The sequence below is a fragment of the Eretmochelys imbricata genome, chromosome 8 (genome assembly GCF_965152235.1).
Source record: "Eretmochelys imbricata isolate rEreImb1 chromosome 8, rEreImb1.hap1, whole genome shotgun sequence".
NCBI classification, from domain to species: Eukaryota; Metazoa; Chordata; order Testudines; family Cheloniidae; genus Eretmochelys; species Eretmochelys imbricata.
In genome coordinates this window covers 73,596,556-73,612,949 of record NC_135579.1, presented here as the reverse complement: position 1 = coordinate 73,612,949, position 16,394 = coordinate 73,596,556, and the positions used below count along the sequence as shown (strand labels likewise).

General features: G+C 42.7%; 1 protein-coding gene across 1 annotated transcript in view; it reads right to left on the bottom strand.

Annotated features, from left to right (window-relative positions):
• Nucleotides 1–1,351: 1,351 nt before the first annotated feature.
• Nucleotides 1,352–16,394, bottom strand: part of CNN3 (calponin 3) — a 55,013-nt gene continuing 39,970 nt past the window's right edge. The window contains exons 2-7 of the mRNA XM_077825005.1: nucleotides 8,985–9,106; nucleotides 8,446–8,512; nucleotides 6,525–6,662; nucleotides 5,028–5,144; nucleotides 3,114–3,260; nucleotides 1,352–2,464 (exon numbers count right to left, since the gene is read on the bottom strand). Coding sequence (XP_077681131.1) covers nucleotides 2,117–2,464; nucleotides 3,114–3,260; nucleotides 5,028–5,144; nucleotides 6,525–6,662; nucleotides 8,446–8,512; nucleotides 8,985–9,106 — 939 coding nt within the window. The 3' untranslated portion in view covers nucleotides 1,352–2,116. The remainder of the gene's footprint in view (nucleotides 2,465–3,113; nucleotides 3,261–5,027; nucleotides 5,145–6,524; nucleotides 6,663–8,445; nucleotides 8,513–8,984; nucleotides 9,107–16,394) is intronic.

Below are 16,394 nucleotides of genomic sequence, written 5' to 3'. Positions count from 1 at the left end.
TGTTAGACATAAATAGCTAAGCTAGAGTCATCAGGCCAGCTGAAAATGTCTGATATCAAACCATATCAAAAGCAAACAGCAGGAACTCTGTAACAAACAAGCAGTTTCTCTCTCTTCCTCAAGGAAGGGCCCTTCACGAGCTCAGGCTGCTTGCTATTAGCATGACTCTTTAAGTACTCACATCAAAGACCCCATCTACAGTTTTTTAACTGTCCCCCTTCCACTGCTAATGTTGGCACAGCCTTGTTAGCATCCCTGGGAGCCCTAGTGTTAGGCTATTGTTAAAGTGGTTAGAGAAGGCAAATAAGATAGGCCTGGTCTACAGCTACCTTGCTCAGGGGTTTTAAAAATCCACAGCCCTGAGCAACAGTTTGGCCAACCTAACCTCTGGTGTAGACAGTGCTAGGTTGATGGAAGAGGTGGATTACCTACACCAACAACAGGCAAAGCCTTTCTGTCATAAGTATGTCTACACTGAAATGCTACAATGATGCCACTGTAGCGTTTCAAGTGTAGACAAACCCTTAGTGTTGCTTCTCAGTAGTCTACACAGAGGGAGACAGCCTTCTGTTCCACTCACAAATAATGCCCTTTTTTTTTTGGTTTGCTGGCAGCTGCCTAAGATTCGTATGCTTGTAGTTTTTGAATGCTACACTTAATGCTCTGGCAATTTGTTAAGCGTTAGTTGAAGCACCACTTCTGAGTAGCAGATATAGTATGAATATACATGCTGCCATGTCAAGGGTATAGGCCAAACCAGAGGCTCTGTTGTAATTCTGCAACTCCTCATTGTGTTGAGAAATGAACTCTCCTATTCCCAAATTGTAAGATTCTGGATTTTGTAATTGCATTTTCATCATAAACTGCTATTCTCCCCTCCACAGATTATTCTCATAGGGGTCAATACAAACTCCATGTTTCAAGTTGATGTCTGCTTCATACCTAGAGGCGTCAGGGGGAATGAGCGAGGGTAAGCAGAGCAGATTCCTGCAGAATGTGTAGTTAGACAATATTGCTCTCAACATTAGGGAGGACCACCTAGTGAAACCCTACAGATGCTCCACCCAGTAGCTCATGGGATTGGAGAGAGTATTCTCTTCTGTATGCTGCTCCCAGTTGGGATCTGCAGGGGCAGGGGATCCCCTCCCTTTCTAGGACTCTAATGTTGAAAAGAACATTTCATACTCTGGCCTGACATAGATCCACTAGAATTTTTTTCAGAACATTTCCTGAGCTGTGGGGGTTCTAGATTACCTTGACATAGCCAAGAGTAAGATTTGGGAATAATTTCTATGGTAACTAACGTTCTAAGCATCGTAATGTAACAAATAAATGAGACATCAAAGTCATGCACCTTCAAGAAAAAAATATTTATAAAAATACAATGGGATCAGTTTATGATGAGAAATGTGGCAATAAATACAGTTCAAGGAAGAAAAAGCATTTCTACATGGATATATTATGGCACATACAATAAAAATAAATGCACCATCAAAACATGGGACTTCTGTGGGCTCAAGGACTTTGTACAAGCTCCCTTTTTAGTAAGACAACTATTCTAGGAGTTTGGTCAGTTTAGATAATGGAATGAATACACAATCACAAATGCACATTTATCCTGTCTACTGTCTGACTTTAAAAAAGCAAACCATACTGCAGAAATAAAGTAATTATTTACTAATATACTGCAGCTTAACTTTTAGCATTTAACATAAGCATGGAAGTCTTTTCAGTGTTCCATGCAGAAATTAGGTAAGTACTAAATAAGTAAAAGGAGGGGTGGATGTGGTGTGTAAATACCTATTTAAGTAGGGGATTGTGAAGATGCATAGATCTTTATTAAAAGAATTGGCTGTACAAGAGTACTCCCCTTTCACAGTATTCCTTTTTACTTCATATGCAGTTATTGGTTATGCTGTAGATTACAACTGTTACAGCACTAAAGGCAACTAGAAGAGGGAAAAGTCAGAGAAAGGAAAAAGGAATGTATGTAAGGCAATCTTTCTTTAGGAACATTAAGCATAGTGTGTAGGAAGACGGGTAACAATTCCACAAGGCTAGTTTTGTTTTTACTGAATAAAATAATGGACTAATATACTGAGCATGTGGTTCAGATCTAATAATCAATGCCCTGATCACTGTACTGACCATGGTAATCTCTTTGATAGTCATCCTGGTACTCGCCATGATAGTCATCTGGATATTCTGCCTGATAATCACTATCGCTGATTTCTGACCCATTAGTTCCTGTTCCTTGGCTTCCATTATGAATTACAGGTTCTGTTGGAGCAGCACAATATTTCGGGTCATACACTTGTCGTCCAAGCCCATACACGCTCATTCCCTTCTGGGAAGCCACTTTGTTAGTACCCATTTGTAGTGAAATAGTAGAGTTGTCCACTGGCTGTAATGTGAGCTTCTGGTCATAAATATCTCTTCTGGTGCCTGGTGCCAGCATCCCAGCCTAGTGAAACAGGATAATAAAGTAAGCATTATGGTAAGGATACTCTAAAATTCAGTTAAGAATCCTGACACTGAGTTCTGTATGTACAGCATCCACTTGTACAAGCTGAATGGAAAAAGTGACTTAAAATACAGTAATATTACAGGACCAACAGTTAACACCTACTAAACACAGCAGTGAAAAAAGTTAAGCTATAGTTCTACAACCCCTAGTAGGAAGGCCCTGCTGAGAAGCCCAGCATGCCCCCCTTTTGGATGTTGCAAAGGGAATGGTGGACATTCAACCAGGATACTGCCCAGGGAGCTGTCTTTCATTTTGGTTTTGGCTAGTGAGTATGTGAAATGAAATTTCCCCTTATTTTTCTGACAATACAGCCAGAAAAAGGGGCTGGCTGTAGGCACTGTTTTTTGTTCCCTCTAGTTCTTTTCAGCAGGAAGTAGATCATGTGCCCACAAGAGACTCAGCTCTTGAATCATTGCAAGGATGCACTACTGGTATTGTGCCCACCCAAGGTCTCAACTGAAGACTTCCTTAGCAAGATGCAGATCCACCCCTTCAGCCTGTCACCTATCTGCCTGCCCCCTGGAGTGTTGCAGTGTCATGACAATAGCTGATTTTGAAATACTGTATCACATGTAACCTTGCTTACCTGACTGGCCCCTTTGTTAGTACCCATCTGTAGGCTAATTGTTGTCTGGTCAAATGGTTTATCAGTTTGCATTTTTGGATCATAGAGATGCCTTCTGGTCCCATAAGCAGTCATACCTGCCTGGCTGGCACACTTATTGGTTCCCATCTTTATAAAAACACAAAAAAGGGTGATATAGCAACTCAAGGAGACCTAGTCCAAGAACAGAGATCCAAACAACAATTGCATTGGTTGGACCTTAACATAGAGAAAGCAGTTACAGCTTGGCCATTGACCTTAATGTTCACTTCTAAACAGATACTGAGCTTCTCTTGAGCAAAGAATGACAAGTAATCCAATGCCATATTTCAATGGCTATGTCCAATAGGGTGCTGATTAGAGAGAGAAACCTAATTTCATTTTGTGCACTAATGCATATTTTAGCTATGATGGAAAGGCTAATTCATATCATATTACAGTAAAACCTCAGAGTTATGAACACCTGAGTTACGAACTGACCAGCCAACTACACACCTCATTTGGAACCAGAAGTACGCAATCACGTAGTATCAGAGAAAAAAGCAAATACACTGCTGTGTTAAACGTAAACTACTAAAAAAGGGAAAGTTTAAAAAAAATGGACAAGGCAAAGAAATTGCTTGTTTCATTTAAATTAAGATAGTTAAAAGCAGCATTTTTCTTCTGCATAGTAAAATTTCAAAGCAGTATTAAGTGAGTTGTAAACTTTTGAAAGAACACCATAATGTTTTGTTCAGAGTTACAAACAACCTCCAATCCCAAGGTGTTCGTAACTGAGGTTCTACTGTACTTGCAGTTGTGTGGTACAACAAATTAACATTTGATGCTATTGTCTTGTTCTGATTGATTAGCACAGAAAATGGAAAGAACAGACCCCTCAAAATTCAAAGTAGCACTGCATCCAGCAAGCTTCTAACTTTCTCTATCCCAAAAAATAGTGGTTTAGAAGCAACAATGTTTACAAGAACCATTAAGCCCACTTCTGAATCCCTATTATATTTAGGCCTGGCAGAATTCTATTTTTTTATAGTTTTGACAGATCAATGTTTATTTTTAAGCATGATCATTGCTTTTAAATATTCAGTTGTGTAAAATTAAAGGTTATGCATTTTTTTTTTTTCATTTTTGCCAATTTAAATTTTCACAGTTGCAGGAACATATGGGGAGATGAAAGGGGTCACTGAATAATTATTTAATGATAGCAGATGCTGCAATTCAAAAAGTTTAAAGCTACCTAAACAGCACCCCCTATTCCAGCTCTTCTAATGCTGGTAAAACAACATGTTTTATAAACAGTAAGGTGGGATTCAAGTTCTCAAACAGCATTTTTCTTTCTTTGCTCATTCGTAGGAATGGAAATATTTTTATCTACTTGTGTGTGTACAGTGAAATTAACATTTATTGATAAATATCTAATTCTACTAAGCCTAATTTAGAGATTACAGTAGAGGAAGAAACTCCTTTCACTGACTGTCACTCAATTTTAGAAATCCTATCAATTGTTTAAAAAGACAGAAAACAAACCGCACACTAACAGCAGAAAGAGAACTTGTTCTAGGTGAGAAACCAGCAACCCATTTTAGGGCTTGTCTACATAAACAGCACGCAGCAAGCTGTGGTATAAATCTACCTCATGCGAGCCTGCTGCTGGATACTACAAAGTGCACTAGAGAACTTGTAGTTTGCAATGGCAATGTCCACATGGACAGTTCGTACATAGCAGGCTAGCGTGTGGTAGATTTATGTTTGCCATGCACTAAACGTTCATACAGACAAGCCCTTAAGTGAATACCACTTTACAATCAATTGCTTTTTCAAACAGCAAATTATCTATCACATTTGAGGATGGTTTCTCAATTTGGTTTACCATACACAAAACTTTAATCTCATGCTTACCTGCAGGCCAATTACACTTTGGCCAGCTTTTAGTTTTCCTGCATCAAAACTCCTTGCTTGCTTTTCTGCATATTTGACACCAATATCAATTGTGGTATGGAATCCTTTGGTTTTTGCCTAAGTAGAAATAAGTCATTCAAAAAGTGAACACTCACTTTTCAAATCATACTTCTTGCCACTAGAACTTCTTGAAGGAATTACACCCCATCCAAGGACAGCAGGCTAAGCTTTTCAAAAGTGACTAATAGTTGAGTGCCTCAACTTTTGGGTCCCAAATTTAAGATGCCTTATGTGGGCCTGATTTTCAGAAAGTGCTGCATCTCTGTACTCTGAAAATCAGTCCCTTTAAGGTGTCACTATGGGAACTAAAGAACCACCACCTAAAATCATTAGTCACTTCTTTAAAATATTGGCCAGCAAGTTTTTGATTTGCTTGAAAAGAGAAAGTATTACTTGACAAAGTCTTACATTTAGTATAAAGAAAAGGAGTACTAGTGGCACCTTCGAGACTAACCAATTTATTTGAGCATAAGCTTTCATGAGCTACAGCTCACTTCACTGGATGCATCCGATGAAGTGAGCTGTAGCTCACGAAAACTGATGCTCAAATAAATTGGTTAGTCTCTAAGGTGCCACAAGTACTCCTTTTCTTTTTGCGAATACAGACTAACACGGGTGCTACTCTGAAACCTTACATTTAGTATGTATATCTTTTACTGCTAGAAACATTTTCTCATATTCAACTACAGTCATCCTGTACAATGAGGTAAGTGTTCTTTGGCAGGATTTTTTCTACTGTTTACATGGCCAACCACAATAGTAATTATTCATATAGCCTTGTGAAATTCAAAAGGAGTAATACATGTGATTCACTGGTCGTATTCACCCTGAAAAAACCATGGGCTGGGGAGGGTCTAAAGATATTAAGGATTCTGAGGTTAACCTCCACATTCTCAGACTTCTCCTCTAGTGAATGGGGTTTGGCTGCTGTACTCAGAACACACACAAGATCTTCCTACCTCACAGACCTAGGACATCCCCAGTCCACAGAAAAAACATTGTCCTGTACGGACAGCTAACCCTCTTGGCTTCTGCTCCCTGCAAGAATAGCTTTAGTATATATCAAGCCACCATTAGCAAAGTTACTCTGTGGCTGCTCAACAGCTGTTGTGGAGAAGATTTAGCATGAGTTAATACTGTATCAAACTCCTTCCTGGGTTGTCACATGTAAGCAGGGGACTATGCTGTTAAAGACAGCACTTTCATAATCCCAACCCTCTCTTACCCACAATCCTTGTACCCCCTACTTTGACAAGGGAGAAACCAAGGCACCCAAAGTGTGGCTTCTGCACGACCCGTGGGGGAGAGAGCAGCATACCAGAAGGACTTGCCTGCCAAGTGTTCTATGCTTATGAGTGGAAGGAATGATTCTGGCCAATGCATGGATTTCTACCAGTTCAGTGTGGTACAGTATATTCTGTGTAGGTAAATACTTACCAGACCAGCTAGTGCCACAAGTGAAGTCTGAACTTGGGTCATGTTCCCATTCTCATAAAGATCATTTGCTTCAAAAATATCATGTGGCTTCATACCATAGACTTGGATGGCTTTGATAAAATTCCCAATGTTCTCCAACTGAAAAATAAAACATGTCGAGGCAAATGTTTCATTTTGGAAAATATTTATAGCTTCAAAAGTACAGTAGGAACTTTGACAAGCTCCCTGCCTTGAAGGCTTTAGCCAAGATGTAATACAGATGGGATACAACATAGAGCAAAGTAAATGGGTGGTAAAGCTTAACATAACGATCATTCATTCTGCATTTGGATTTTTTGTTTTGTACACAGAACTGCTATACCCGATCGGACTTGGGGTCCATTTAGTCTGGCCACTGTCTCCAACAGTGGCTAGTGGCTGACATCCCTAGCAGATGTCTTTGACAAGGCACTACACAGCATCTGTCTGTTTTCCCCAGAGATGTTCTAGTTTAAATCAGTGGTTCTCAACCAGGGATATGCATACCTCTGGGGGTACGCTGAGGTCTTCTAGGGGGTACATCAACTCATCTAGATATTTGCCTAGTTTTACAACAGGCTACGTACAAAGTACAAGCAAAGTAACTACAAACTAAAATTTCATACAATGATTTGTTTATACTGCTCTATATACTAGACACTGAAATGTAAGTACAATATTTATATTCCAATTGATTTATTTTATAATTATATTGTAAAAATGAGAAAGGCAAGCAATTTTTTCAGCAATAGAAATACATGTGTCACAGCACACCTATGTCTGATTTTGTAAGCAAGGTGAAACTTGGGGGTATGCAAGACAGTTCAGACTCATGAAAGGGGTACAGTAGTCTGGAAAGGTTGAGAGCCACTGGTTTCAATAATACCCCTCCCCCTGCAAAAAAAAGTCAAATTTCTGTGCCAATAGTCTAGTTCCACGGAGTTGTGTTATAAAATACTTTTTTGAAGGAAGAACTACAATTTATAGAAATTATGGAATAACGGGTGTGTTTCAGAAGGCACTTAATGTCCAACTTAACTTAAACTGGTCCATTAATAACCTGTCAAATGTGAAATACCTGTTTTTACTGTGCATCTTACTGGGACATATTCAGCCTAACTTCAGGTACTATTTATTAGTTGTTTTTGGGTAGTGCCTCTAGGTCCCAGTCAGGATGAGGGGGGTTGCATAGAGCATAAGTAAGGACTAAATTTGGCCTTTTCTTTCAGAGGCATGACAGAAGAACTGTTCTGAAGGCTGTTTAGTTTAGAGCAGTCCTAGACCATTTACAAGGGACTATCAAGCATAACTTGTCTTGTGTACTAGATAGACCAATCCTTATGTACAAGAACAAATTTGTAGCCTAATTTAAATTTTAATCTGGATATCAGAGATACAATTACTGCTTGTGCATTTTGCCATTTTAATCTTTTTTTGAGTTATATACCAATATTTTGTCCAACACCGCTTAAAAAAAGCGTAATGAAAGGATTTCAGTGGTATTTATTCCTATTTTGAAGAATGACATTTCATGCAATAACCTTGAACAGTATGGCATACAGGGCTGTTAACTTCATATGGCATAGACTGTGGTATCTAGCAGCTTTGGCTGGGTGGAAAGTTCTAGTTAAAAGTTTAACTAAGACAGACATTTTAAAAATTTTTCCTCCTAAGGAAGTAGTCTTGCTATTTGTCTAATACCTGAAATTTCTGCTAGTAATTAAAGCTGCTGTTAAACATTTGTACTGAAGTAGCATTTAGAGGACAACCAAGTCTACCCATTTGCTTAAGACTTCATACACATAGTTAATCAACCACTGGAAAGATTTAAGTAAAGAGGCAGTAAAATCCCATTCACGTCAGTTCTGGAAACAAGGGAGGTGGGATTTTTTATTTTTTTTACCTGATGCCAATTTAGTTCTGATTGATTGATTTTCTTCACTGATCCTGGCTGCAGTTTGTTTATAAGTCTGGGAAAAAATTAATGAAATGTGTAAATAGTGAATCTCATTTTCACACTATTTGTACAGGCATTATGTAAAAATCTTTATTGTTCATACTACCATAGCTGTAGTGACTTGATGCAAAACATGTCTGGTCATGGTTAAAAGATTTAGATTTATGTAAAGGCCTATTTTAGGCTCGAAGAAATCTGATCAGTCTCTTAATTCATACACAAATCCATAAAAATGTGCCAGTTTCATACTGTAGTGTCATATCTCTGATAAATGTTGTTGAAGTGCCGGTGATCTGGGTTCAATTCTCAGTCTTTCTTGAGCCCAAGGAAGAGAAAGCAGACATGGAAGCAGACTCTTCCCTGGTAGTACCCGTATTCTGATTATTGAGAACTGTGATATATTCAAAAGGGAGTCCTCAGCTAGTGCTCTCTAGAACCTGGAAAGAGCAAAACTAACTAAGATAAAAAGAAAATTTGTTTCTTACTCGCATAGGATTATGCCATCCTTTAAGCCCAACTGAAAGTTTGCACCAACGGTCAGTCCCGTAACCTCTTCTATCCAATTGCGTAGATCTTCTTCTGCCTGTGGATCATATTTCAGGGCAATCTGTAATACAAATTAGTTACTTAAAAAGAGATGGCATTGTGCTCTCCCCTGAAATATTTTAGTCCAAACGTAAAGCTAATTTGTATCATAGGATATTCTATAACATTTCTCAGACATACCAGTGTTCTGATAATTTCCCAATGCAGTAGAAATCGGTTAGTCAAGCTCTACAATAGCAGCAAGTGAAATAGCAACATATGAATAAATGTTCTCATCTTATGAGAACAAAGGTTTTTGGATCCTGCACCATGACTGAGATATTAATAGGTGCTGGAACTAAAGGTACAGGGCGGGTGCTGCAGACCTGACTTGAAGTGGTTTCCATTATATGCAGGATTTACAGTTTGGTTCAATGGCTCATAGCACCCCCACTATAAAAAGTGTTCCAGCACCATTGGCGATACTGCTCAGATAATGAATTAGACACTTTTGGCCATTATACAAGTGTTTTATAGGTAACCAAGAAAGGATTAAGTTGGGTTTATGCCCGTTCTTGACTATGATTTGTGAAGACTGTAGAGTTGCTGCCTCCTCCCCACATCAATAGAGTTCTCTTGCTTGTCTTTTACCTTAAATATCAGGAATACCAAACCTGGCTTGCTTGAGGATTGTCTGGATGCCTAAGACGGTATGAATTATGAGACCTCATAATTCAACTAAAGGGTCAGCATGCTGACTCATACTTCAGAGGGAGGAAGCCTATGTTATTCTTTGAAGTTAAGAAGGTCTTAACAAAAACAAGGTTTTAAATGGTCTGACTAAATATCCTCCTGACCCTTTCAAATACACAGATTTCACTCTGACATTTGAGGTCATCATTGTATTTGTTCTCTAGTAACCAGAGGCCTTCAGTACAGGCAGAACCAGAATTTCTATTATTAAAAACAACTAGTTAAAACTATCACATAAAAGGCAAAAATCCAATTGTTTTCCTTTGCAGGTCACACTGAAGATCAGTTAAACATTCCTTCCATCTACACCAACAACTTCTTCAGTACTACTAAGGTTTGCTACACTAGTATAGTTTGTACCAATTCCCCAATCAAAGCAAAGCAATCTATACTGTCAAGAGAACTTTTTTGCCATAAGTAGTACTTTTACACTAGAGCAGCACAGTTATATCATGTAGGGGTTTTTTTTTTTTCTTCATATTTCTAACCAACATAGCTATGCCAGCTAAACTGTGAGATGAGGCTTAAGTGTAACAGCTTCCATGAACAAACATAAGAACAAATTGCCATGACAAACCCAACAGTCAAGTGTAGAAAATAAACCCACAATATTTCTGTTTAATGGAAAGACAATTCAGCTAAAGAATAGAACCAAAACACTACTTAACAAGGAAGTCATACCTACCAGGTAACATATGTTTTTACTTAAGACTTGTCACATTCATTCCTAGACTGCAGCCCCAAAAAAACCTGTGGTCAGAGAGAGACCAGTGACCACTTTGAGAAGGTATGGCACTGATCAGATCGATAGACTACCAGGACTAGAAATGAATAACTACTAAGACTAGAAACAAATACAATCCACAAACATGAACTGCCTAAAACCAAACTAAACACTAATCACATCATTCTGATTAGATCTTGGTGTCTAAGGGGATGTGCATGCAAAATTCATGTCCTGCACAGATTTCTTTGCTTCCCTGCAGAAAAATATCTTCTGACAGGGAAGTCACAAAAGCAGTCACATGCCCCTCCCCAGCAGCACAGACATGTTTCTGGCGCCCAGAGCAGCTGGTGGAGAGAGAAATCACGGGCGGGGAGGAGGAGGAAGAGGAGGCTGGTGACTCCTAACCTGCACCAGGTTCAGCTGCTAGTCCCAGCTTGGATGAGGAGAACAGGACTTCCTCTTCCCTTGCAAGGAGCAGCCAGGGCCAGGTTTGGGTCAGACCCACCCTAGAAACCTCTGTACCTACCCCCAATTCCTGCCTCATCACTCCTCAGCTGTGGGTCAGTGGTCACTGTACACTGGGAGCTGCTCCGCTGTCTGCCCAACTCCCACGCATCTGGACCCCCCCATACCCAAATCCCCCCATTGAATCTCATTCCCCCTCTCAGAACTCCCAGATCCAGAGCCCTCACTGCACCCAGACCCCCCCCCCCGACCAAGCTCCCCACACAGAACCTTCTCACTCTACACCTGGATCCCCTCACAGCAAACCCCTTTACACTTGGATCCTGCCTGCTCCTCACCTGGATCAGGGGCCAGGGCTGGGCATGTATACGAGTGTGTCCCTCTTGCTTGCTATCTTGGTGCACCTGGCATGGAGGGGCAGGACCCTGGGGTGTTTCTGGGACAGGCCCGGCCCTTGCACTGGGTTGGGTGCAGCCTCAGCACTGAGTCCACCCGGGGAGGGGGCTGCAGGGTGATCTCCCACCTCCATGCAGCCAGTGACCTGTGCTCCCCACTGCCATGCTGGAGCCTCCACATTTATTTATGGACATAAAATGTGCAGAATTTTACTTTTTTGGTACAGAGTTTTCTCAGGAGTAAGTCATGAACCAGGACTATAGTCTTCACTTTTCTCTCATCTAGATTTAGTATAAACTATCAGATTTTACTCATCTCATTTTCAGCACAAAATGAAAAGTATACCAGTACAATGAACAACCCTGCAGAATAACTGCTGCTCTTGCAAAAATCTGTGTGTTCCACCTTCTCTGTCATTTAAGAGAAACCAAAAGAGAGAAACTGACTGAGGTGGTTTTGGTTTTTTGTTTTTGTTTTTGTTTTTTTTTTTAAACAGGGCAGCATCACCTCCGGTTACTTTGTTAGTTTACCATACTCACTGCATAGTAGATAGAGAAGTCAGAAGATGGTTAAGGATTGTAAGATTATCCCAAGCAAAATGGTCACACCCCAACAAACCACTGGTGGTAATGGTTGTAACTGGCAAATAGACCCACATTAAGTTATTCTCCAGTAAGGCCTGGTCTACATTAGGAAATGAGGTCGAATTTAGGAGCGTTAAATTGATTTAACCCTGCACCTGTCCACACAACAAAGCCCTTTTTTTCCCAACTTAAAGGGCTCTTAAAATAGATTTCTTTACTCCACCCCCGACAAGGGGATTAGCGCTGAAATCAGCCTTGCCGGGTCGAATTTGGGGTAGTGTGGATGCAATTCGACGGTATAGGCCTCCGGGAGCTATCCCAGAGTGCTCCATTGTGACCGCTCTGGACAGCGCTCTCAACTCAGATGCACTGGCCAGGTAGACAGGAAAAGGTCCGCGAACTTTTGAATCTCATTTCCTGTTTGGCCAGGATGGCAAGCTGCAGGTGAGTGCAGAGCTCATCAGCAGAGGTGACCATGATGGAGTCCCAGAATCACAAAAGAGCTCCAGCATGGACCGAACGGGAGGTACGTGATCCGATCACTGTATGGGGAGACGAATCAGTGTTATCAGAACTCCATTCCAGTTTTTGAAATGCCAAAACTTTTGTAAAAATCTCCCAGGGAATGAAGGACAGAGCCATAACAGGGACCTGAAGCAGAGCCGCGTGAAACTTAAGGAGCTGAGGCAAGCCTACCAGAAAACCAGAGGCAAACGGCCGCTCCGGGTCAGAGCCCCAAACATGCCGCTTCTATGATGAGCTGCATGCCATTTTAGGGGGTTCAGCCACCACGACCCCAACTCTGTGCTTTGACTCCGTCAATGCAGTGGGAGGCAACACGGAAGCAGGTTTTGGGGACAAGGAAGAGGATGATGGCGAGGTTGTAGATAGCTCACAGCAAGCAAGCGGAGAAACCAGTTTTCCCGACAGCCAGGAACTGTTTCTCACCCTGGACCTGGAGCCAGTACCCCCGAACCCACCCAAGACTGCCTCCTGGACCTGCCAGGCGGAGAAGGGACCTCTGGTGAGTGTACCTTTTTAAATAGTATACATGGTTTAAAAGCAAGCGTGTTTAATGATTCATTTGCCCTGGCATTCGCGGCCAGCACAGCTACTGGAAAAGTCTGTTAATGTGTCTGGGGATGGAGTGGAAATCCTCCAGGGACATCTCCATACAGCTCTCCTGGATGTACTCCGAAAGCCTTTGCAAAAGATTTCTGGGGAGGGGAGCCTTATTCTGTCCACCATGGTAGGACACTTTACCACGCCAGGCCAGGAGCACATTGTCTGGAATCATTGCATAAGAAAGCATGGCAGCATGTGGTCCCGGTGTTTGCTGCCGTTCAAACAACATCCATTCTTTATCTCTGTGTTATCCTCAGGAGAGAGATATCAGTCATGGTCACCTGGTTGAAATAGGGTGCTTTTCTTAAGGGGACATTCAGAGGTGCCCATTCCTGCTAGGCTGTTTGTCTGTGGCAGGGAACATTTCTGTTCAGCCGTTAGCCATGCGGTGGGGGAGGGATGAGCCACGTGGTGGGGGGAGGCAAAATGCGACCCTGTAACGAAAGCACATGTGCTATGTATGTAATGTTATCAGCAAAGTTTTCTGTGAAAATGTACCCATTCTTCTATAAACTGTGTGTTTTTAAAAACCACTCTCCCTTTTTTTTCCTCCACCAGCTGCATATGTTTCAAGGATCACAGTATCTTCTCCTTCCCAGAGGCTAGCGAAGATTAGAAGGCAAAAAAACCGCAGTCGCGATGAAATGTTCTCTGACCTCATGCTGTCCTCCCACACTGACAGAGCACAGACGAATGCATGGAGGCAGACAATGTCAGAGTGCAGGAAAGCACAACATGAACATGAGGAGAGGTGGCGGGCTGAAGAGAGGGCTGAAGCTGAAAGGTGGCAGCAGTGTGATGACAGGAGGCAGGATTCAATGCTGAGGCTGCTAGAGGATCAAACTAATATGCTCCAGCGAATGGTTGAGCTGCAGGAAAGGCAGCTGGAGCACAGACCGCCACTGCAGCCCCTGTGTAACCAACCGCCCTCCTCCCCAAGTTCCATAGCCTCCTCAGCCAGATGCCCAGGAACACAGTGGGGGGGCCTCCGGCCATCCAGCCACTCCACCCCAGAGGATTGCCCAAGCAACAGAAGGCTGGCATTCAATAAGCTTTAAAGTTTTAAACTTTTAAACTGCTGTGTGGCCTTGTCCTTCCCTCCTCCCCCACCCCTCCCAGGCTACCTTGGCAGTTATCTCCCTATTTGGGTGATGAATTAATAAAGAATGCATGAATGTGAAGCAACAATGACTTTATTGCCTCTGCAAGCGGTGATCGAGGGGGAAGGGGAGGGTGATTAGCTTACAGGGAAGTAGAGTGAACCAAGAGGGGGTGGGGGGGGTGTTTCATCAAGGAGAAAAACAGAACTTTCACACCGTAGCCTAGCCAGTCATGAAACTAGTTTTCAAAGGTTCTCTGATGCGCAGTGCGCCCTCCTGTGCTCTTCTAACCGCCCTGGTGTCTGGCTGCGTGTAACCAGCGGCCAGATGATTTGCCTCAACCTCCCATCCCGCCATAAACATCTCCTCTTACTCTCTCAGATACTGTGGAGCGCACAGCAAGCAGCAGCAACAATGGGAATATTGGTTTCGCTGAGGTCTAAGTGAGTCAGTAAACGTCCAAATGCACATTCTACCACCATTCTGCACTTGCTCAGCCTGTAGTTGAACAGCTCCTAACTACTGTCGAGGCTGCCTGTGTATAGCTTCATGAACCCTGGCATTAAGGGGTAGGCTGAGTCCACAAGGATAAATATAGGCATTTCAACATCCCCAACGGTTATTTTCTGGTCTGGGAAGAAAGTCCCTTCCTTCAGCTTTTGAAACAGACCAGAGTTCCTGAAGATGCGAGCGTCATGTACCTTTCCCAGCCATCCCACGTTGATGTTGGTGAAACGTCCCTTGTGATCCACCAGTGCCTGCAGCACCATTGAAAAGTACCCCTTTCAGTTATATACTCGCTGGCTTGGTGCTCCAGTGCCAACATAGGGATATGGGTTCCATCTATCGCCCCACTACAGTTAGGGAATCCCACTGCAGCAAAGCCACCCACTATAACCTGCACATTTCCCAGAGTTACTACCCTTGATAGCAGCAGATCTTTGATTACATTGGCCTCTTGGATCACAGCAGCCCCTATAGTAGATTTGCCCACTCCAAACTGATTCCCGACTGACTGGTAGCTATCTGGCGTTGCAAACTTCCACAGGACTCTTGCCACTCACTTCTCAACTGTGAGGGCTGCTCTCATCTTGGTATTCTGGCACTTCAGGGCAGGGGAAAGCAAGTCGCAAAGTTCCATGAAAGTGCCCTTACGCATGCGAAAGTTTCACAGCCACTGGGAATCGTCCCAAACCTGCAACACTATGCAGTCCCACCAGTCTGTGCTTGTTTCCTGGACCCAGAATCGGCATTCCACGGCATGAACCTGCCCCATTAGCACCACGATGCCCACATTGCCAGGGCCCGTACTGTGTCCCTGTCCTCATCACTCTCGTCACTGTGCTGATGTCACCTACTCACTCGATTTCGCTTTGGCAGGTTCTGGTGCTGTATATACTGCTGGATAACGCGCGTGGTGTTTAATGTGCTCATAATTGCCAAAGTGATCTGAGCAGGCTCCATGCTTGCCGTAGTATGGCGTCTGCACGGAAAAAAGGCACGGAACGTTTGTCTGATAGAGGGAGGGGTGACTGACAACATGGCTTACAGGGTTGGCTTGCAGGGAATTAAAATCAACAAAGGGGGTGGCTTTACATCAAGGAGAAACAAAAACAACTGTCACACAGAATGGCCCCCTCAAAGATTGAACTCAAAACCCTGTGTTTAGCAGGCCAATGCTCAACCCACTGAGCTATCCTTCCCCCTGCTATTCCAGGTAGGACTGAATCTCCATTAAACTTTTCAAGGTGCCCCTGACAGACCTCACCGAAACGATTGCCAGCCGTTGATTTCATGGAGGGAGGGAAGGGGGAGCAAATGAATACAAAACAAATCTGGTCTATTTCTTGTTTTGATCCACTCCAGCTATAGTTTACATCTTAGGCTGGTCTCAGACGGTGCAGCAGGACTGCTAGCCATCCTCACCTCCTGGCTGCTTGGCAGAAGACGGTGCAATATGACTGCTGGCAGGACTAAAGAGAATAACCTGGTCGAGTCACTCCTATTTATGTCCCTGCGCCCATGTCTGCCCAGGCGCTCCTGACTGACCTCACCGATGTGGCCAAGAGCACCTAGGACATGATGACAATGGTTATCAGGCCTATTGCACCTCTGCTGCCACAAGGCAATGAGCTGCTGCTGTGTAGCAATGCAGTACCGCATCTGCCAGCACACAGGAGATGTACGGTGACAGTGAGCTGAGCGGGCTCCATGCTTGCC